This window comes from Hippoglossus hippoglossus, chromosome 24 (assembly GCF_009819705.1).
Source record: "Hippoglossus hippoglossus isolate fHipHip1 chromosome 24, fHipHip1.pri, whole genome shotgun sequence".
Taxonomy (NCBI): Eukaryota; Metazoa; Chordata; class Actinopteri; order Pleuronectiformes; family Pleuronectidae; genus Hippoglossus; species Hippoglossus hippoglossus.
The window spans coordinates 717,532-740,381 of NC_047174.1; the positions used below are offsets into that span (position 1 = coordinate 717,532).

Here is a 22,850-nt window from a genome sequence, read left to right on the forward strand (position 1 = left end):
AACTCGTAGCGAAAATTAAAATTAAAATTTCACAGAAAATGTAACGTGGTGTAAATTTCCCACTTTGATTGTGTAGCGCAAAATCCAACGTTGATGTACTAATATGATTTAAAAGGGTCAGTTTGTTGACAGTTAAGATCAGAGACTGAGTGAGAACACCTGCAGGATGCGGCAGCACGAGGCTAACGCTAAGCTACCGGTAGCTCACGCTGAAACGGGTGTTGCTTGTGTTGTTGTGTTGTTGGGTTGTTGTGTTGTGTGTTATCTGTGCAGGTTTGTTATCGTCACCCAGAGAAATAAACACAAACCAGCTGCTACGTGGAAAAGGACACGAACCGGAAGTGAGAGATGACAGTGAGCAGCCCGTGAGGGGCAGCGCGGGAAACCCCTCTCGTGCGGACGAACAAGCAGAGCTCGCGACGTTACGTAGTCGCCATTTTGTTTCCCCGGGAGTAAAGAAACCAAACGGAGCAGCGCCGGCGTCAATAGTCTCCATCACCCGCAGCACCGTCCCCACGGCCGAGCAGCGTCCTGCACCCAGGGCTACATGGTACGTTCTCACCGGGGAGGCCGCCGGGTCTCCGCCGTGTGTCTGCTCCTGGAGCCGGGCTCGTCCTCGGAGCCCACCGGCCGACCGGCCGCCGTTAGCAGCACAGCGGCGAGCCGGCATTTTGAAACGCGGGCCCGCGGGGACCAGAGAGCAGTTAAACGGATGTGGTTTGGTTTGGTGATGGGGACTCGGGCGGGGGTCGCTGGAGCCGGAGGTGGATCCGCTCTGTGGCTTGTTGCGGGGCCGGTAGCTGCTCTCGCTTGGCCCCGCCACGCGTGTGCCTGAGCCTCGGGGCCTGCGGGCGGCCGAGCCGGGGTTAGCTAGCTGACACCAGGCTAACAGGCGTGGTGGATGTGTGGGACCAGCTTGTTATAGGGTCGGTACTCCTCCGTGACAGGGAGCGGGAGTGGATCTATGTTCGGTTCCGTCGAACCGCGTCGGGCCGTGAAGGGGCTGGGTTCACTTCGCTAGCATTAGCAGCATTAGCCCGGATAAGGTTTGTAAACTGAGACCGGGCTTGAACGATGGCGCCAAAACCCGCACGAAATGTGTTGTTTGGTTTGTAACTGGATCCTGACCGGGCTCGGCCTGTAGCTGGTACCGGGGATAGAGAGCTGCTGACCGGGCTCGGCCTGTAGCTGGTACCGGGGATAGAGAGCTGCTGTCCGGGCTCGGCCTGTAGCTGGTACCGGGGATAGAGAGCTGCTGACCGGGCTCAGCCTGTAGCTGGTACCGGGGATAGAGAGCTGCTGCCCGGGCTCAGCCTGTAGCTGGTACCGGGGATAGAGAGCTGCTGACCGGGTTCAGCCTGTAGCTGGTACCGGGGATAGAGAGCTGCTGCCCGGGCTCAGCCTGTAGCTGGTACCGGGGATAGAGACCTGCTGACCGGGCTCAGCCTGTAGCTGGCACCGGGGATAGAGAGCTGCTGACCGGGCTCGGCCTGTAGCTGGTACCGGGGATAGAGAGCTGCTGTCCGGGCTCAGCCTGTAGCTGGCACCGGGGATAGAGAGCTGCTGACCGGGCTCGGCCTGTAGCTGGTACCGGGGATAGAGAGCTGCTGTCCGGGCTCAGCCTGTAGCTGGTACCGGGGATAGAGAGCTGCTGTCCGGGCTCAGCCTGTAGCTGGCACCGGGGATAGAGAGCTGCTGACCGGGCTCAGCCTGTAGCTGGTACCGGGGATAGAGAGCTGCTGACCGGGCTCAGCCTGTAGCTGGTACCGGGGATAGAGAGCTGCTGACCGGGCTCGGCCTGTAGCTGGTACCGGGGATAGAGAGCTGTTGCCCGGGCTCAGCCTGTAGATGGTACCCGGGATAGAGAGCTGCTGCCCGGGTTCAGCCTGTAGCTGGTACCGGGGATAGAGAGCTGTTGCCCGGGCTCAGCCTGTAGATGGTACCCGGGATAGAGAGCTGCTGTCCGGGTTCAGCCTGTAGCTGGCACCGGGGATAGAGAGCTGCTGTCCGGGCTCGGCCTGTAGATGGTACCCGGGATAGAGAGCTGCTGTCCGGGTTCAGCCTGTAGCTGGTACCGGGGATAGAGAGCTGCTGTCCGGGCTCGGCCTGTAGATGGTACCCGGGATAGAGAGCTGCTGTCCGGGCTCTGCCTGTAGCTGGCACCGGGGATAGAGAGCTGCTGCCCGGGCTCAGCCTGTAGATGGTACCCGGGATAGAGAGCTGCTGACCGGGCTCTGCCTGTAGCTGGTACCGGGGATAGAGAGCTGTTGCCCGGGCTCAGCCTGTAGATGGTACCCGGGATAGAGAGCTGCTGACCGGGCTCAGCCTGTAGCTGGTACCCGGGATAGAGAGCTGCTGTCCGGGCTCTGCTTTCTGGTGCACACGGTGGTTTGATCAATGATCCAGAACTGGAACCACTGGTCTCAGGTGGCAGCTCCTCACTGGGAATGGGACCCGGTTACTTTCTCTGCTGCTGAACTGATTATTGTGTGGAAGCAGCTTCGGGGCTTTAGCAACACGAGGTTCCGGTAATAACGTAATGAGGTGTTTTCTCTGTAGTGATGAGCCCAGGATGACGTGATGCCTCCAAGTACTGAACTAGTGTTTGATTTGCTTTCATTAGCATCATGTGAACTTAAATGTCTTCAGTTGCTGTTCCATCCTTGAATACGTGTTCTTCTCTTTATCTGCACAGATGTCTGGAGACATGGCCACGGATCTTACTGGTGACATGGCCACGGATCTTACTGGTGACATGGCCACGGATCTTACTGGTGAAATGGCCACGGATCTTACTGGTGAAATGGCCTCGGATGTAACTGGTGACATGACCACCGATGTAACTGGTGACATGCCCACCGATCTAACTGGTGACATGCCCACCGATCTAACTGGTGACATGCCCACCGATCTAACTGGTGACATGCCCACCGATCTAACTGGAGACATGGCCACGGATCATGTAAACGGAAACGGCACAGAGGAACCAATGGACACTACAGCAGCCGCGGCCCACTCAGAACATTTCCAGGCGTTACTGGAAGCTGGTTTACCTCAGCAGGTCGCCGAGAAGTTAGATGAACTTTATGTAGCAGGTAAGCAGAGGTTCCATGTTGTCTCTAGTCTTCACCTTCTACAGAGAAAGCCTGAGATCTGTGTTTTGAGATGTGCTTGAGTATTTCAGTTCTATGAGTTATTGGCTTTTGCATTTTCTTGAAAGGACAAGGATATTACATCTGTAAATTGTTGTCAACAAACCCCAGAGGTCCATTCTACCAACATGGCATGAATCCAAAGCTTGATTTATCTGCAGTGAGCAGTAGTTAGAGAAAACCACTTCGCTCTTCAGGGAGAAACAGTGGGTTTGTGCCACTGAAGATACTTTGTGAGGCCAGGAAGTCTAGAAAGAAAGAAGAAGGTTAGAATCATTGATACTGAGACAAACACCACGACAACCACACCTGCCCTTTTGCTATTGAATGCTCAAAACACTGGTGACCTGGAAAACAACTCTGTTCACTAATCAGATCCTCCGTGATCAGCTAATAACTCTAAATGAGGGCCTAGTTTTAAGTTGTGTAACTAATCATCAGTGCAGGTAAAATAACGTCATTAAATCACAAGAGGTGAATTTCTTTCACAACATCAATAAAATATCCTGTGATGCGCCTTAAGTACCTTCTTTGTTGCACATCAGTAGGTTTCTCAGCCCGAGTATTGACGTGCTGTGTGAGACTGGATTGAAAGGGTGTAGCTCTAAAGGGTTTAAGGATGGTAGCTGGAAGCCATCTGGTTCTGTGCAGACACAATAAAGCAGCTGTTGGGCTGCAGTCGGTGAATTGTTCTCTTTGAGCAGCAGCTGAAGAAGAAGCCACAGGGATGGGTTTTCATTTGACACGGGGGGGAAATGACTGTTAAAAGTAAGAAAGTTTTAATATAATCAGTGTTTCTGGCACAGATCATTAATCCACTTCCCAACCTGCTCCATTCACCATGTAACGTTTGTTTTAACACCATATTTACAGTTTGTGTTTTGGTTGTGTGACTTTCAGGCCTGGTGGCACACAGTGACCTCGACGAACGGGCTATCGAAGCTTTGAAAGAATTCAACGAGGAGGGAGCGCTGCAAGTGCTGGTCCAGTTCAAAGAGAGCGACCTGTCACACGTGCAGGTAAGCTGTGGACCGCCTGTTAGGTGTGGTTGGACTCTGACACACAAAGGGCTCTTTGTTAAAGACCATAGTGGTGTTTCTGCCAACCTGTAGTATTCAACTAAACTGAGAACACACACCTGTGCAGGGTCACTCAAATTTTGAATTATTTAAAAGGTATTATTTTACAGTTAATACATTATTTTGCGTCTGGTATTTGATCTGTTCAATGAAAAACAGGGGGTTTAGATGGACCACATCTAAAGTACAACCCTGGTAATCAAAAGATGAATTGCATGAGTTTATAGTATAAAATATCTAGTGAACACCACAGGTTTGTCAGATCTGGTATAAATCCAAACGTTGAGGAATTTGCGTAAAATTGTCAAACTCTCCGACCCTGGTCTTCATTCTTCACGGCTTCGGCTTAAAATAAACAAAACTATATTTCAGTGAAATTGACCAGAGGTGCCCTCGATTTATTTTATGTGACCTCGCATGTGAGCTTTCCTCTTCATGTTGATTTTTAGAAAGCGTGAATATTAATAGTTTGTTTGTGACACAATTGTTTCCTCTTCCAGAACAAAAGTGCCTTTCTCTGTGGTGTAATGAAGACGTACAGACAGAGGGAGAAACAAGGGACAAAAGTTTCAGATTCCACTAAAGGACCCGATGAGGCTAAAATCAAAGAACTCCTGGACAGAACCAACTACACACTGGACGTCACAACAGGACAGAGAAAGTATGGGGGCCCCCCGCCTGAGTCTGTGTACTCAGGGGCCCAGCCCACAGTTGGAACAGAGGTACACTTCAGAGAATCTGAATACAAACCAAAGCTTTCTGTAAATATGACAGATCCTGACTGATGGCTGGGATGTCTGCTATTATTCTTTGTTTTTCTCCAAGATATTTGTCGGGAAGATTCCCCGTGACCTGTTTGAAGACGAGCTGGTTCCTCTCTTTGAGAAGGCCGGGTCTATCTGGGATCTCAGGCTAATGATGGACCCGCTGAGCGGCATGAACAGGGGCTATGCCTTCGTCACGTTCTGTAATAAAGACGCAGCCCAGGAGGCGGTGAAGCTGGTGAGTCTGTCAGGAACAAGAGCCGAGTCGCATGGTAGAAAGAATATTGACTCGTCATAGAGTCTGTTATCACTGACTGATGTGACTTTTTGTGTTTTTACAGTGTAATAACTACGAGATTCGCCCTGGAAAGCACATCGGGGTTTGTATATCTGTCGCCAACAACAGGCTCTTTGTTGGCTCCATTCCCAAGAGTAAAACAAAGGAGCAGATCGTCGAAGAATTCGCTAAAGTCACAGGTAAAAGAATAAATCCTGTTTTAATACCTTTTGATTTCCTGTCACATCCCTGCAGCTGTTTTTGATTTCATTGGACAACTTGCGTTACTTAGTCTGATTGTAAATACTGAATTTTTGTTTTCTGGACGTAACAGAGGGCCTCAGTGATGTCATACTGTACCATCAACCTGACGACAAAAAGAAGAACCGCGGCTTTTGCTTCCTGGAGTATGAAGACCACAAAACGGCGGCTCAGGCGCGTCGCCGGCTAATGAGCGGGAAGGTGAAGGTGTGGGGCAACGTGGTGACAGTGGAGTGGGCTGATCCCATCGAAGACCCCGACCCAGAGGTCATGTCCAAGGTGAGATTCAGAAGTCGAAGTGGGAGAATTTCTTTGTCATTTAAACAATCTCTTCTGGTCGACTTATTGAATTCTGAGCAGTAGAGACTGACGTGAGGTGTGATCGTCTCCATGTCCATTTCACAGGTCAAGGTTTTATTTGTGAGAAATCTTTCCAACGGCGTGACAGAGGAGATCCTGGAAAAGTCCTTCAGTGCGTTTGGGAACCTGGAGCGAGTGAAGAAGCTCAAAGATTACGCTTTCATTCACTTTGAAGAGAGGGACGGAGCCGTGAAGGTACAGATCTCCTTCGGTTTTTTACTTGAACAGTTCTCACTTCCATCTTCGGCCTGAGTCTAAAGACGTCTGTACAAATGTCTCTTGTGTTTCTCAGGCACTGGAGGAATTGAACGGGAAGGACCTGGAGGGTGATGCCATTCAGATTGTTTTTGCTAAACCGCCAGATCAGAAGAGGAAGGAGCGTAAAGCCCAGAGACAAGCAGCCAAAACACAAATGTGAGAACCGTCTTTTATTTGGGGTCACTGCACTCTGATGTTGTTCTCGTCGTGTCTTTAGCTTTATTCTCATCCCTCGCTCTGTTTTAATCAGGTATGATGACTATTACTACTACCCTCCCCCTGCCCACATGCCGCCGCCTGCGAGAGGCCGGGGCAGAGGCGGCAACCGGGGTGGCTACTCTTACCCACCCGACTACTACGGTTACGATGACTACTATGACTATTATGGCTATGACTATCCCAACTATCGTGGCGGCTATGACGACCCCTATTACGGCTACGACGACTTCCAGGGCCCAAGCCGAGGGCGCGGTGGAAGCAGGGGCTCACGGGGGGGAGCCTCTCCATCCAGGGGACGTGGCGGCGCAGGCGCACCAAGGGGCAGGTCCAGCTTCTCCCAGCGTGGCGGGCCAGGACCAGGCCGTGGCGGGCGTGGCGCAAGAGGAGGAGTGCAGCCGAGAGGGCGAGGAGGGGTACGTGGTGCGCGGGGTGGCCGCGGTGGAAATGTAGGAGGAAAGCGCAAAGCTGATGGGTACAACCAGCCAGATTCCAAGCGTCGCCAAACCAATAATCAGAACTGGGGCTCTCAACCCATTGCTCAGCAACCGCTCCAAGGTGGTGATCATTCTGGTAACTATTCTGGTTACAAATCTGACAACCAGGAGTTTTATCAGGATTCTTTTGGGCAACAGTGGAAGTAAACCAGTAGGGCTTTGATAACAAAATACGTGTTTGTTTTTGTTGGTGTCTTTTTTTTATTTAGAGACTTGATCTGATTGGCCCTCAATCCCATACGGTTGCCTGCATTTTTTCCTCAAAATTGGTGACATCTGGCAAGATATCTTTTTGTACATATTTTAATAATCCGCTTGGACTCAAATAGTAGTCACACTCCCACCTGTTTCTGGCGAACTGGTTTTCTTTTAATTTTTATTTTTTTTAAGATGGTCGTTAAAAAGATTTTCCATAACAAAAGTTGAAAAAACAATTTTAAGATTCAATTCTGTGGTCGAGCTGTCTATTTGGCTTTAGCTTTATGTATGTTTTTAGACATTCTGGTAATCTTGTTCTAAGTAGCTAACAGCAACAAAGCATATGTCTCCTAAACATGTATTTAAAACAAATGAAAATACAATTTGTATTGTCACAAAGTAATGCGTGTCTTGTTATTGAAAAGAAGAAAAAAAAGGACCATCGTAGTCCTATTTTTTGGCTTTACATTTTGGCTTGTATCCTTTTGCTGTTTGTCTGCTTTAATAAACATACACGCACACGTGTACAAAACTTCAAATTGTGTTGCAAATTCATGTTTCGGCAAATTCTCTCTTCAAATTGCCTTCAAATTTTAAGGCTCCTTGTGGAAGGAAATGGACTCAAGGTTTGCCAGTGTTGGCCACATGCTACAGTGTCACCTTGCATGCCATCAAATTCCAAATCACCGACTTCTATAGTCAGCATCTCCGAGTGTTTCTGTATGTGTACTGACATACTTCATCCTTATGAGTTCCTCATGTCCAAAAACATATGTCTCACAAATTGGTGTCCTAAATTCAATGTCAATGCAGCGTAGAGAGTAGGCCCCGCCCCCTACAAGTCTGTCATACTAGTGCCGTTTGTTACTGGTGGTGTGTGGGGGGGGGGTAAAGGCACAATTTGATTTATTAACTTCAAAGTGAAGCTTTTCCTTGTCCCAGAAGGATCTACCTAGCTGTTGAAGGCCTGGATACTAATCTTGCATGTTATATCTGGAGGTTTGATCTTGTGCTGCTGTGGTCGAGCGCTGCCATGCATGACTCGCTTGTAGTGTTTTTTTATGTTGCTTTTATAGACGTGATGGCTGCTCTTAACCCCCCCCACCCCCTCCCTCTTCTTTGCCCGTGTCCTGCGTTTTCACCCGCTGCACCTCCAACACTTATTTTCCCAGCCGGGCCGACTCGTGCTTGTCGTCCTCTTTAAGGCATTGACATGTGCATGTTGCGTCAGAGGGCGTATGTGAATTCTAATGTTTGTAAATTCACGTTGGACTTGTTGCACAGTTCTCAGTGTGTGTGCGTGTGCGTGTGTGTGAGAGTGTGTGTGTGTGAGGGACACAGAACAGTAGATGCCTGTGTAGATTGTAATTCGATCCTGTTTTACATTCTCTAATTGCTTCCTTTTGTTACCTGACTAGCAGGTTAAAGGGGTCGAGGCCGGTCCTGACGCGTCACTATGAAGACTGACCAGCGTATGGCGTTGCGCGCTGCAGGCTGCCAGTGGACGGAATGGTAAGGTCACCTGACTCAGTGGTCCAGCCGTATTCCTGCTTTTTCTTTTTTTTCTTTTTAAGGAGCAGATCTCCTGAAACTGCCACGTTTTTGAAAATCAGAAGCAAAACATGGGCTGTTTTTTATCATTATTATTGTAAAAAATGTGTGACTCTTAAGTTTTAAAAGACCCAACCACCGTTACGACTGAGTGAGCTCACGATGGACAATTGGACAAAAAAGTCTCTGCACTTTTTTTGATTTTTTTTTTTTAATGAAACTTGATGTTACTTTTTTTTCTTTTAGCTTTTAAACTTCATCTTTACGATGGACTAGACGTGATGATCTATGATTATCAGATAATCTGTGATTATCAGGTAGAGTTGAGGTGTGACGATCACCTGCCGTTTAAGGTCGGGCATTCCAGAAAACTGGTTCTTTTCTGAACTAAAGCCAGCGAGGGTTCGTTAACTTCCTCAGTTTCGAGGATGCGTCTCCTCCGTTTCTTTTTGTATTTGAGGAAACGGAGGCTGCCCCCCCCCCCCCCTTCCCCCCTTCCCCTCCAATTCATAGACTGTAAATAAAGATGGATGCTGTATCTCCACTTCCTCCCACTATCTAGAAACAAAGCCAAGTATCTTAGATACGAAGGCTTCCATCTTGCACATTTGGAGACTGTGCAGTAGTGTTAGTGGCGTGGATCTGTGGTGTCAACCAGTCAGGCTCAGCTGTCAATCATGATGTCTCAGAACGTTATTCAGACACAAACTCCAGAGAATATCAACACAATAGTTTCTGTACATTTCCTGTAGTTAGTGTTTGAGAAGCAGGTTGTCGGGTCCGACTCGTTCACACCAACAGGAACATCCAGGCGAGGGGCGGAGCCTGTAGAGCAGCAGGAGGCCGGACATGACGTATAAATTCAGTGTTTACAGCTCATCCACACCGGCGTCGGCCCTCGTCACCAAAAGCTCTGGAATCTCCTCGTCCTCATGTTCTTCACAGCCCCTCTGGCTCCATGTCCCAACTGCGAACGTGGGACGAGGTGGGCTTCACTATATTCAGCCACCAGCGGGGGGTTGAGACCGTTTGGCTTTTGGGAACCGTCATGTCGTCCATCTTTATTTACAGTCTATGCTCCTCTCCTCCTGAGATAAAGATGCACAGGCAACAACAACAAGCACTTAAAGAGTCTCAGTTCTCAGCTGCTCCTGAGATGAGCCTGAACAAGCATCGCTGTCCCTGAACGTGATGAGCAATGATGTCGCTGACGGACAGACCTTTTCTAGCTTTCTATTTTTCTTGTAAAATCTTAAATGCCTGGAAACCACAGTCATAGCTTTGTCCTCCACGATGGGGAAAATTGTCTTAATGTTGTTTTTGTTCACAAAGTGACATCTGGGGTCGTCTGCACCAACATGTCGTGTTTTACACGAACAGGAAGGAGCAGTGAAGCTGACTTTTACTTATTGAGTCTTTGAGCCGGTCTGGAAGGGAAAAAAAAGTTTCCACGTCCTGCAAAGTTTTAATCCCAGAAGCATAACTCCATGTTTCACTCTGTACGTCACTGTAGACTGATGATGGTGCTATGAGCTGTACGTGGTCGTGACAAACATTTCCTGTAACTGGTGTTGAAGCATGTCTTCACTGTGACATGACGATGTTAAGACTTTAAAGGAGCAGATCCATCCTGGCAACCTGAAACTGCTCAGACACTAAGAAACAGCATTTGAGCTCATTAATAATAATCTGCAAAGTGAATCTGTCAGAATAAACTGTCTGATGTTGTTTATGATAAAGTCATCGATAAAAATTGTTTCCTCCTCTCAAGTCTGACCCAAGCTTCATGTTTGTTCTATTGTTCTTTTATCTGATAATAACTTTAAACTAAAAACATTCAATTAAAAAAAAAACATATTCAATTCAGTAAAATGTTAAGCTCCAAATATTAGCACAATAAGGTCAAGACCTTAAAATGTATAAAGACACCAACAGTTCCCACAATGAGCCGTTCTGACTGGAGAGAAAAACTCTAAGTGAAGAAACGTGTTGGTTGGATTTCTCCTTTAAACTCTTTAAACATCAGTTTGTTTTCTATTTCTTTGTGACTCCTGTTTTATTCTTCAGTTCAGAAAGAATTGTGCAGCTTGTTTAATTTTTTCTTCAAACCCAGTTTGTGAAAATCTTGCGGACTCTTTTGGAATTTAAGGGTCAAGAAATGTTTTTGTTTGTTTTGCTAACAAGTGTGTTTGCATTCTTGCAAATAAATTGTTTTATACTTGTACAGTGACGCGAGTTAAACCTATTTTTCTAATAAAGTTGATGACTTTGACCTTGGTTGTTTTTATTTTACAGCCCCTGTAATTCTTTAAGTAACTGTGATTCATGGGTTTAATCTGTGCAGCTCTAAAACGTCAATGGTAAAATAGAGATAAATATATTTTAAAGAAAATTCTCTTTAAAGCCTTAATATGTATTAAATTACAATGGTACATGTATACTTCTTAATGCAAATATTACCTTTCCTATTATCATTCTAGCCACAGCAGCCTGAGAGCTCAACAACTCAAAGGACGTTTTTAAAGATATTTAAAGAAAACATTTCTCCAGGTGAATTATGTTGTGTGCTGATCCAATCAGATATAAACTTATAAGAGATGAATAGTGGGATTTATATGTTGCTTTTTATTGTCAGTTGATAACTAATAAGTCTTGAATTAAATGTAAACACTGCAGAAGTTAATTGTGTGAACTCTGTAGATATAAATCCAACTGAATCCTGAGTCAACGGAAATCAGAAGTGACGTCACTGGGATCTAGGGTTGCCTGGTCCGTCAGGAAAAATACACTTGTGGTGTTTAGAGTTGATTTGAGCAATTAAACACAACAGCTATTATAGCTCATAAATATAGAGACACAAAGATAAAGAGGTAAAATGACTTAACGCAAGATTACACTTAAATAGATGAGAAGTTGTTCCCTGAGTTGAATGTTTCAAAGTTTCCTTTTCTGCATCACTTTGGACTTTTAGAAATCAAGATGCTAATGTTTCACTAGTTTCTGTCCAAGAACCAAATAACTAGTTTAAGAAAGTCACAGATGATCAGTTACTCGAAATAAAACTTAGTCAACTAAAGTAAAATGAATAAAGTTAAAACCAAGCATCAGATTAGGAGACAAACTGTCATCACTTCATTTTACAAAGGTTAAACTCAGATCCACGATGACAGTATCGAGTTAGAGGGACTGAAATTAAAAAGTTCAAATCTGAACATGGTGAGTTTTGTTCTTATTTTTATTTGACAGAACTTTACATTTCTAATCGTACATCTAATTTGCATTGTGCTTTAAACACTGCTCAAAGAAACTTTACAGCATTACAAAAAACTGTAAATATAAAATACACACAATAATAACATTAAATATATATGTTACACATATTTGTTGTGTTTAAATTTATATGAAAATTGCTTCACTAATGAACACTGATTTGATCTTTTCAAACATTAAACGTCTTTTTAGAAGTTTCTCTCAGACCTGGCAACCCAGGAAGCGGAAGTTTCGGGACCGGAAGTGTCAGGGCTCAGAAACAAACATGAAGTCGGAAGTGTGAGTCGTGTTGTTTTTAAATGAGGAGCTGAGGTCCAGCACCGGGACATGACGTGACGCGTTCACCGGGAACACGCGACTTACACCGGATACACACCGTCCACCGAGGGGAGGCTAACCGGAGCTAACCGGAGCTAACCGGGGACACGATGGCGGCTCCGCGGCTCCTGGAGGACGTGAGGAGAAGACTGACGGAGGCGGGACGTCACTACCCGCTCTTCTGCTTCCTGCTGGTGACGCTGCTCTGCGTCACCGTGCTGCTCAACAGGTGAGCGCGTCTGTGACGTCACTCCCCTGCGTCTGCCGCGAAGTGAAGCCAAAAGCGCCTCGATCGCCCTCCGGTGGCCGGCTGCGGTACAGCTCACCAGTCCCGCCTCGTCCATGTTAATACTAATATTAGTTAATATTACTATTGTTAGCATAGCCACCCTAGCCCGCCTGAATAATCGATCACAGAGATCCGGGGCCGAACAACAAAATAATACGCTTACACTCTTTGGCGTGTTTATTTTGAATTATTACAAACAAACATATAAAACTCGTCACAGAACATTCATCATTCTATTTTGATCCTGAAGTTCTTTGAGTGAAAACCCAGTTCTGTGCCGACAGGGTCAGACATGTGACATGTGACATGTGACATGCTAATGTGCGTGATAGATGTCACATGTTGACCCTTGCTGTAAGTTCGTATGTGTCAATAGGGGGCGCTGTAACTTCACAGCCACAATATTCTTCAGTCTAAATAAAGTTGTTTAATAAATAATTTCTTTCTCCAAATGAATTCCCCTCATTCATCCAGCGGAGTTGTGACCTATACTGCAGCGAGCCACCAGGGGGAGAGCAAGGCTTCCTTTCTGTCATGTTGTCTGTGGACAGAGTCAAACGTGTGTGTGTTGAAGCTGTGCAGTATAACAGCTGTGTGTGTGTCTGTGTGTGTGTGTGTGCAGCTACCTCCACATCCTGCTGGTGTTCTGGTCGTTCCTGGCCGGTGTCGTCACCTTCTACTGTTCCCTCGGTCCAGAGTCTCTTCTCCCGAACGTCCTGTTGTCCATCAAACCAAGAATCCAAGTGAGTGAACATCTTCTCGTTTCCTTCGAGAGTCCAGGAGTTTGTTTCCCAGATGTTTCCAGGAGTTTGTTTCCCAGATGTTTCCAGGCGTTTGTTTCCCAGATGTTTCCAGGAGTTTGTTTCCCAGATGTTTCCAGGAGTTTGTTTCCCAGATGTTTCCAGGAGTTTGTTTCCCAGATGTTTCCAGATGTTTTCACTGGTCTGATAAACTGGATGTGCTGGTTTCTTGCAGCAGCAGCAGCAGCAGGAGCTGTTTCCTCTGGGCCACAGCTGTGCCGTGTGCGGGAAGGTGAAGTGCAAACGTCACCGGTATGTTCACCGTATACACAACATACATGTGTATATACATGTGTATATTTATATGTATATGTATATAATATATCACAAGTGTTTGGATTCTACCTCAACATGTATTTAATAAACATTGTGCACGAGAGCCCAACTGATGGCAGATATAATCTATATGCACAGTTATAATAATCTATATGTACATGTTTCATTTAACTCGTTTTGAAAGTGTTGTTTAGTTTTGTCGTCATGTAAAGTTTTGTAACGTTGTGTTGCAGTTCGTTCTCAGTGATTCAGATATTAACAGTTTTTCTGATTCTCTTCTGGAAACTTCTCTTTATTCTCAATGACTGTGATGTTCCTTCATATCTGTCGTACTTCACACATCTTACATTCATCACTGTGTTAAAGGGCCTGAACCACAGGAAGTGAGAGGTATCAGTTTGTACGTCAGCAGTCTGTGAGGGCTCGTATCACTCGGGCTCTAATCTTTGTGGTTTGCAGGCCGACGCTGCTCCTTGAAAACTATCAGCCGTGGTTGGACCTGAAGGTTCCGTCCCAGGTGGACGCCTCCGTAGCAGAGGTACGCACATCGAGGGCTCAGCGGTTTGAATCAGAGAAAAACACTTTATCTTTTGTTTCCATCGTCTTAAACCTTCATCCAGATTTTCATCGTTTGCTTCTGTGGAACTGGACTTAGCTTCTTTCTGTTGACGGGTGAACTCTCTCTCGTCCTGTAGGTGTTCGAGTTAGTTCTGGAGAACTTCGTGTTCCCCTGGTACAGGTAGGAGGAAACCGCTCGGCTGTTGTTTACTGACAGAAAAACTCCGACGCTGTTTTAAAACTCGATCCTGTGGGTTTCAGGGACATCACAGACGACGAGGCGTGCGTCGACGAGCTGAGGATGACGTTTCGCTTCTTCGCCTCGGTGCTCGTCCGCCGAGCTCAGAAGGTGACGTTCAAACCCCGTCAGCAGAATTAGAGCAGTTTGAAGAGGAGACCGACTTTACACAGGAAGTTGTCTCCTAAAGAAAGAGATCTGTGTCTCTGGAGGAGACGTGTCGTCCAGCTTCATTCACGTGTCTCCGGCTCACTGACGTGTCTCCGGCTCACTGACGTGTCTCCGGCTCACTGACGTGTCTCAGTCTCACTGACGTGTCTCAGTCTCACTGACGTGTCTCAGTCTCACTGACGTGTCTCAGGCTCACTGACGTGTCTCCGGCTCACTGACGTGTCTCAGTCTCACTGACGTGTCTCAGGCTCACTGACGTGTCTCAGTCTCACTGACGTGTCTCAGGCTCACTGACGTGTCTCAGGCTCACTGACGTGTCTCCGGCTCACTGACGTGTCTCCGGCTCACTGGCGTGTCTCCGGCTCACTGGCGTGTCTCCGGCTCACTGACGTGTCTCCGGCTCACTGACGTGTCTGTGTCTTTCCTCCGCAGGTTGACGTCACCGCTGTGTTTGCAGACAAAGTGATGAAAGCTGCAATGAAGCACATTGAAATTATTGCAAAAGCTCGAGGAAAAGGTACAAACAGAATTCGTCTTCACAGCAAAACGTCTCCATGGACTATACAGGAGCAGTTTGTGGTGATTGACGTCCTGCACTGTGTTGGTTTGTCTGCAGTGCAGAATGTGGACAGTTTACAGCCGGCGGCTCTGGACGGATACGGCGCCGACCTTCACGTCGCTCTGCGCAGCCGAAAGGACGAGTTGATCTACTTGAGGAAACTGACTGAGATGCTGTTTCCCTACGTGATGCCGCCCAAAGCTACGGACTGCAGGTAGACACCGACCGGAGCATTTCAGGTCACATCGATCCAGACGTCCAGACGACCGTCCACACCAACACCTGAAAACACACAGGTCACATGACCAACACTGGTCATGTGACGTGTAAACAGGAAGTAGATGGTCTCCTCTGCAGTTGGTTGCTTAGTAACAGGAACAGTGATGGTGAAGAGTCAGAGCAGGGACGGCGAGGTGGAACTGTTACTGACAGGAAGTGTTAGCGGCGCTTTGTGTTCACCGCTGGTCGTCGAGTCATGTGACTGATGAGAACCAATCAGGAAGAGAACGTGTCATCGTTTACTAAAGTCTCAGTTTGTGTTCAGACTCAAACACAAACCCAGAGTTTTCAAACTGAAACGAGACCAGTTTACACAAGTCTCTGATTCAGAGGCTGGAAAACTCCACCAGGCGTAACCATAGCAACAACGTTATCGTAGTCGTGTGGGTGTGGCTTCAGCTCAGACTCAGTTCTCTTCTAGACTTTGTGGATAACTGAGACCTTTCCTGTTGAAGCTGAACCCAGCGTCTCTGCTCTGTCCTGGTTCAGGTCTCTGGCTCTGCTGCTGCGGGAGGTGATGTCCGGATCCGTCCTCTTACCGACCATGGACTTCATGGCCGACCATGTGAGTAGAACAGTGTGTGTGTGAAGAAGATGAGCTGCTTGGTAAAGATTCCTCTAACGTTGAGCTTAAATGAGCCTTTAGCGCCTCAGTGTGGTGAGAGAAGGTAATGACACAGGGACACGACAGCTTGAGATGAATTATTATATCGACAGATTCTGAAAGAAACTTAAACTGAGTCATTTTAACGCAGCTTCCTCTTTGTCCCCAGGACACTGTGAACCTCATGGTGCTCATATTTGTTGATGACACTCCAGTGAGTAAAACCTCTAAAACTAACGGCCATATATTAAATATTCAATCGACTCTACTGCCTAAAAGAAAAACCTTTAAATATATAATCCAAGACAAAGTAAATCATCTTCTGTGTCTCCAGCCTGAAGCCGCCTCCGAGCCTCCGTCAGACCTGGTTCCATTTTTACAGAAATACGCCGACGTCAGCAACAAGAAGGCGTCTGTGAGTATGAGCACGAGAACGAGACAGAAACCAGAAACATCCAATCCCCCGTCTTTGTCTGAGTCCGAGTGTAACCGAACCTCGTCCTTCAGGTGCTGAAGCTGGAGCTGAGGGAGATCCGGGATCAGCAGGACCTTCTCTTTCGTTTCATGAACTTCCTCAAGCAGGAAGGAGCCGTGCACGTGCTGCAGTTCTGCCTCGCCGTGGGTAAGAAAACCAGCCTCACACACACACCGGTGATATTTCTGTCCCAGAGCTCATGTGTTCCTGACGTTTCCTCCAGAGGAGTTCAACGATAAGATCCTGAGTCCGGAGCTGAGCGACTCGGAGCTGCAGCGGCTGCACGGCGAGGTGCTGCACATCTACGAGACGTACTGCCTGGACGAGAGCATCGACAAGATCAGCTTCGACCCGTTCATCGTGGAGGAGATCAGGAACAGTAAGAGCCCTCCGCTCTCCTCCTGTCACAGAAGCTCTTCGGCCGTCACAGTGCAGCTCTCAGCCGTTTCCCTTTGCTCTCAGTTGCCACAGGTCCGTACAGCGGCGTGGTGAAGCTGCAGACCATGCGCTGCCTGTTCGAGGCGTACGAACACGTCCTGTCGCTGCTGGAGAGAGTCTTCACCCCCATGTTCTGTCACAGCGACGAAGTAAGACCTTTGTTTCCACACGGACGGAGATCACAGCCATAGCTCCACTTTCAAAACAACAATTCACTATTTGATCAAATATATTTGAACACTGTGGTTTTATCACTTTCATCCAGACAGTCGGTTTTACACTGTGAATAAAACCGTATGATTCAGAATTACATTGGTGCACGTGGTTTGTAATTTGTCGTGTGTGTTCAGTACTTCAGGCACCTGCTGAGAGGAGCCGAGTCTCTGACCAGGAACTCCAGGATCAACAGGTCGGTGATTCATCATCATTTATCCACTTCAACATCTAACCAAAGAATTCAGACATTCTGTGTCGACAGGAACGAATGAATGATGCACAGGAAGTATCAAGTTTGACATGCAGCCATATCTTTACACACACACACACACACACACACACACACACACACACACACACACACACACACACACACACACACACACACACACACACACACACACATCTGAAACTCGTCCTCCAACATGCAGAATAGTTTTACTGAAACAAACTGACCTGAACTATCGATGTTTTACTTTTAAAGAAAGTTTGTGCGTCTCAGCGGAAACTTAAAGTCGTTATAGAATCAAAGATGTTGATCGTGGTTCAGAGCAGAAGATCCAGAAGATCCACTGGAGACAGGAAATCAAGAAGAGAAAACCTGGGAGGTTTCATCGACTCCTTGTTAGAAACTTCTCCAGTGTCCAGTTATTCCTTCAGTGATTCAGCAGATGAATATTCTTCTTCTCTCCTGTTTGAGCCTGATGACGTCAGAGAAACAGCAGAAACCTCAGTGGAGGTTCAGAGACGTGAAGAAATCCACCACTTTCTCTGTGTCTCTGCAGGAACCCGTCAAAACGAGGGGAGACCTTCGGCATCAGCAGAATCGGCAGCAAAATCAAAGGTGTGTTCAGGAGCACGACCATGGAGGGCGCCATCCTGCCGCCCAGCGCCATGAGCGACATGGACGACGACGTGGTGAGCGTCACATCCAACACGTTTCTCTTGATCAGAGTTTAGTCTGAAATACGGATGTGTTGTCAGTCGGGGGGGTAGAAGTCATCATTAATACTATTAAACTGGGATCTATCTGTTTCTAATTCAAATCACTGACAGACACTAAAGTTCATTTCACCTCAGCAGGTTTGTTTATGAATTATTTGTTAGTTTGGTTAAACAGTGTTTTTTGTGCAGGTGGAGGAGGCGACCGTCGTGATGGAGGACGACTCCCCCGCCGAGCCGGCCAGCGCGGCGGGCGCCCTGAGGAACCTGTCGGCGTGGAGCATCACCATCCCCTACATCGACAGCTACGACGACGAGGCGAAGAGGGAGAGGATCCCCGTGTTCTGCATCGACGTGGAGCGCAACGACAGAAAGACAGGCGAGCGGGCGGGCGAGCGCAGACTCTCCACCGCGTCGTGTCAGACCTCCGACTGTGATTCTGTTTCTTCTCTTACAGTCGGTCATGAAACTGAGAAGTGGTCGGTCTTCAGGAGATATCTGGAGTTTTACGTCCTGGAATCCAAACTGACTGAATTCCACGGTGAACTTTTCTTTTCAGTTTCACTCCGTTACTTTAGTGACGTCAGTAAAAACCCACTCGGCGTTGATGAGTCTTTTTTCTTTCAGGCACATTTTCAGACGCACAGCTTCCGTCCAAACGAATCATCGGACCGAAGAATTATGAATTCCTCTCATCAAAGAGGGACGAATTTGAAGAATATTTGCAGGTATTTGAATCTGGAGAATAACAGGAAGTAATCACACCCAGGACGGTCTGAACCACTAGGTGGCGTTAGGAGCCACGTTCCAGATATCAAAACAAACATTTAGTTTACAGGTGAAAATCACATTAAATTGTGTGTGTGTGTGTGTGTGTGTGTGTGTGTGTGTGTGTGTGTGTGTGTGTGTGTGTGTGTGTGTGTGTGTGTGTGTGTGTGTGTGTGTGTGTGTGTGTGTGTGTGTGTGTGTGTGTGTGTGTCAGAGACTCCTGCAGCACCCGGAGCTCAGCAACAGTCAGCTGCTGGCGGACTTCCTGTCTCCTCACAGCATGGAGTCTCAGTTCCTCGACAGGATGCTGCCGGACGTCAACCTCGGTAAAAACTGCTTCAGGACAATAAACCACTTTATAAAAGCTGCACTTTAACAAAAGAAAAATAATTCATCTTCCCACTCGGCTGTTTGTTCGTCTCATCTTTGTTTCACAGGGAAGATTTTCAAGTCCGTACCAGGGAAGCTGATTAAAGAGGTGAGATCGACTTCCTGTGAGATCTGCTCCTGAATCCAACCTCTGAAGGACGAACGTCTGAAACGAGGTGACGACCATGTTACAGATATTGAACCGTGTGAAACGTCTGTCTTTCCAGAGAGGACAGAACCTGGAGCCGTTCATCCAGAGTTTCTTCAACTCCTGCGAGTCGCCCAAACCCAAACCCAGCCGACCCGAGCTGACCATCCTCAGCCCGACCACGGAGAACAACAAGAAGGTACAACCACGACAACATCTCAGTGAGGAAACATGTCTCTGAGGAAACATCTCAGTGATGAAGCATCTCACTGAGGAAACATCTCAGTGAGGAAGCATCTCGCTGAGGAAACATCTCAGTGAGGAAACATCTCAGTGAGGAAGCATCTCAGTGAGGAAACATCTTGCTGAGGAAACATCTCAGTGAGGAAGCATCTCAGTGAGGAAACATCTCAGTGAGGAAACATCTCAGTGAGGAAGCATCTCAGTTAGGAAGCATCTCGCTGAGGAAACATCTCAGTGAGGAAACATCTCAGTGAGGAAGCATCTCAGTGAGGAAACATCTTGCTGAGGAAACATCTCAGTGAGGAAGCATCTCAGTGAGGAAACATCTCAGTTAGGAAGCATCTCGCTGAGGAAACATCTCAGTGAGGAAACATCTCAGTTAGGAAACATCTCAGTGAGGAAACATCTTGCTGAGGAAACATCTCAGTGAGGAAGCATCTCAGTGAGGAAACATCTTGCTGAGGAAACATCTCAGTGAGGAAACATCTTGCTGAGGAAACATCTCAGTGAGGAAACATCTCAGTTAGGAAGCATCTCAGTGAGGAAACATCTCAGTTAGGAAGCATCTGAGTGAGGAAGCATCTCAGTTAGGAAACATCTTGCTGAGGAAACATCTCTCTGAGGAAACGTCTCTCTGAGGAAACGTCTCAGTGAGGAAACATCTCTCTGAGGAAACGTCTCTCTGAGGAAACGTCTCTCTGAGGAAGCATCTCAGTGAGGAAACGTCTCTCTGAGGAAACGTCTCTCTGAGGAAACATCTCTCTGAGGAAACGTCTCTCTGAGGAAACGTCTCTCTGAGGAAACATCTCTCTGAGGAAACGTCTCTCTGAGGAAACATCTCTGAGTTCCTGCTTCCTGCTCCAGTCTCCTTCTTTCTCCTCTGATCTCGATTCAACTCGTTTTCTTTCCCGTTCTTCTCCTGCAGCTTTTCAACCACCTGTTCCAGAACAACGCGAACGTGTCGGACAGTTCAGAGAAGAGACCCAACCACGACTGCTTCCTGGAGCTGGTCAGCGTTCAGGGCATGTACGACTGCATGATGCACGTGGGTGAGTAACGAGCTCGACTGTTCGATTCCCACCCGACGGCCGACGGGGACTAAACCCTCCGTGTGCTCGTCAGGTCGAGTGGTTTTCCACGTGCCCGACTGGCTGCACCACTTCCTGTCCGCCGGGAGAATCCTGCTGAAGAACACGTTCGAGGCCTACATGGATCAGTACATGCAGTTCAAGCTGGAGCAGCTTCTGCAGGAGCATCGGATGGTGTCGCTCATCACGCAGCTCCGAGGTGGGAAACCTGTCGGGGGGGGGGGGTTAGTGTCACATTCAAAGTTAATTTTCTGTTGCTCGTGGTTTCTGCTGCAGGTCTGGAGGACGGGGGGGGAGATGCCTTCAGGGTCACTCAGACGTGTCAGCACTCTGATGTATTAAAGCTCTGCTCTCGTTTCCTGCTGCAGACGCTGTTTTCTGTGAGAGCAGCGAGGAACGAACCCCCGAGGACAAACAGCTCCGAGCCAAGCAGACGTTTGACGAGATGATGAAGTATTTACCAGGTCGGTTTAGCTCCACTTCAAACTCTCCAGTTAAACAGATTCAACTTTGAACACCTCAGCTGATCGGATTCCAACCAGCGACCTCCGAGCGCCTCAGGGTTTCACTACATGTCAGAAATACACGTCTCCTTTGTGTTCACGTGTCGGGGACTTTCCTCCTGATGAATTTAAACATGATTATTAAATATTACAAACATCAATCCAGGGATTTATCAGTTTGACGCTCGTTCTCTACAAACATGTTCTGCTAAGACCTGAAACTAAATTCCTGTTTGTCCACAGACTTCGTGGGAAAGTGCATCGGAGACGAGGCGAAGTACGAAGGAATCCGTCTCTTGTTTGACAGTTTCCAGCAGCCGCTTCTCAACAAACAGGTAATTCAAGACCCGACAGACAGGTGGCGCCAAAACAAGAGTCTTCATTATAATCATCATTACGATAAGTTCCAGGTTCAGAGTGAAGGAGCAACTCGAACCCAATAACTCGTCTTTCACACTTTGTCTCTGCTGTGTCCTCAGATGACGTACGTCCTGCTGGACATCGCCGTGCAGGAGCTGTTCCCTGAACTCAGCCAGGTAAACAGGAGACAGGGACAAGAGACAAAGACGTAAACAAGAGACAGGGACAAGAGACAAAGACGTAAACAAGAGACAGGGACAAGAGACAAAGACAAACAAGAGACAAAGACGTATACAAGAGACAAAGACAAACAAGAGACAAAGACATAAACAGGAGACAGGGACAAGAGACAAAGACGTAAACAAGAGACAGGGACAAGAGACAAAGACATAAACAAGAGACAGGGACAAGAGACAAACAAGAGACAAAGACAAACAAGAGACAAAGACATAAACAGGAGACAGGGACAAGAGACAAAGACAAACAAGAGACAGAGACAAAGACAAGAGACAAGAGACAAAGACGTAAACAAGAGACAGGGACAAGAGACAAAGACAAACAAGAGACAAAGACTTAAACAAGAGACAAAGACAAGAGACAAAGACATAAACAAGAAAAGAACAACTAATTTCTCTGAAAGTCTTTTATTGTGAAGCAGAATAAACGTGATGTTTGTTAATATGAAGTTCTTATAAACACTTGATTTAGTTTAAATCAGTCGAGACGTTTCTGTTTGCTTCAGTTTGTTTTCACTGAACCGAGGACGACCTGTTGCTTTCAGGTGCAGCCACAGAATCGTCACTTTCCACTTTCAGCAGCTACGAACCACAAAGCTCGAGAAGCGGCGATGAACTTTCTATTTTTAGACGTGGTGCAGGTGCTGATGTCCCACAATGCATCAGTGTGACAGTTTGTCTCATTTCTGTCTCATGTTGTCTCCTCCTGCAGGGAGCGAGGGAATCGAGCAGCGTGTAAAAGGGGACGCTGCTGCGTCCACGTCCTGAACGACCAAAGTGCAATACTTCCACATTCCACTGTACACTAATAAAAACATCTATTTATTCACTGCAGCTGCAGATTCTTTATTTCACTGATTTTTACTCATCTCTGAAAAGTTTCTCTCCCCCCCGACTCGGAGCTGTGGTGCGTTCACTGACCTCCGCACTCAAGTTCCTTTGAGTGGCGGTGCGTTCACTTCACCTGGAAAAAACAGAAAAAATACAGTCAGTGACGAGGACTTTTCAAAATGTTAAAATCAGCTTAATTATCAACTTTCCTGAGGATGTGATGGTCGAGTTTGAATGAACAAGTATTTAGTGGACACA

The 22,850-nt window shown here is 47.2% G+C and overlaps 2 protein-coding genes across 9 annotated transcripts; both read left to right on the forward strand.

Annotated features, from left to right (window-relative positions):
• The first annotated feature begins 345 nt into the window (after window positions 1-345).
• Window positions 346-10,885, forward strand: LOC117758712 (heterogeneous nuclear ribonucleoprotein Q-like). Of its 7 annotated transcripts, XR_004613346.1 has the most exons (12): window positions 348-550; window positions 2,696-3,095; window positions 4,053-4,171; window positions 4,732-4,953; window positions 5,057-5,233; window positions 5,337-5,472; window positions 5,607-5,812; window positions 5,939-6,088; window positions 6,186-6,307; window positions 6,402-6,783; window positions 8,484-8,574; window positions 8,931-10,885. XR_004613346.1 is itself a non-coding variant. In XM_034580621.1 (11 exons), the coding sequence occupies exons 1-11, from the start codon at window positions 548-550 to the stop codon at window positions 8,486-8,488; spliced, it is 2,079 nt and encodes a 692-aa protein (XP_034436512.1). In that variant the 5' UTR covers window positions 347-547; the 3' UTR covers window positions 8,489-10,885. The 7 variants fall into 7 exon arrangements, 6 of the variants coding, with proteins under 6 accessions (XP_034436510.1, XP_034436512.1, XP_034436511.1 ...); XM_034580621.1 differs by having other exon boundaries at window positions 347-550; window positions 6,402-6,940; window positions 8,484-10,885; XM_034580620.1 differs by lacking the exon at window positions 8,931-10,885 and having other exon boundaries at window positions 347-550; window positions 6,402-6,940; window positions 8,481-8,611.
• A 1,202-nt stretch (window positions 10,886-12,087) lies between these two features.
• LOC117758708 (sorting nexin-14-like) lies at window positions 12,088-22,593 on the forward strand. 2 transcript variants are annotated; one of them, XM_034580607.1, is made up of 28 exons: window positions 12,088-12,430; window positions 13,113-13,233; window positions 13,466-13,542; window positions 14,026-14,104; window positions 14,262-14,305; window positions 14,386-14,473; window positions 14,966-15,050; window positions 15,150-15,306; window positions 15,861-15,936; window positions 16,145-16,189; window positions 16,310-16,390; window positions 16,483-16,597; window positions 16,674-16,829; window positions 16,913-17,037; window positions 17,239-17,297; window positions 17,890-18,022; window positions 18,239-18,425; window positions 18,504-18,587; window positions 18,674-18,774; window positions 19,029-19,140; window positions 19,252-19,292; window positions 19,411-19,530; window positions 20,500-20,623; window positions 20,697-20,861; window positions 21,031-21,126; window positions 21,409-21,500; window positions 21,645-21,701; window positions 22,474-22,593. In XM_034580607.1, the coding sequence occupies exons 1-28, from the start codon at window positions 12,312-12,314 to the stop codon at window positions 22,498-22,500; spliced, it is 2,766 nt and encodes a 921-aa protein (XP_034436498.1). In that variant the 5' UTR covers window positions 12,088-12,311; the 3' UTR covers window positions 22,501-22,593. The 2 variants fall into 2 exon arrangements, with proteins under 2 accessions (XP_034436498.1, XP_034436499.1); XM_034580608.1 differs by lacking the exons at window positions 21,031-21,126; window positions 21,409-21,500; window positions 21,645-21,701; window positions 22,474-22,593 and adding an exon at window positions 20,960-21,011 and having other exon boundaries at window positions 12,128-12,430; window positions 20,697-20,886.
• The last annotated feature ends 257 nt before the right edge of the window (window positions 22,594-22,850 follow it).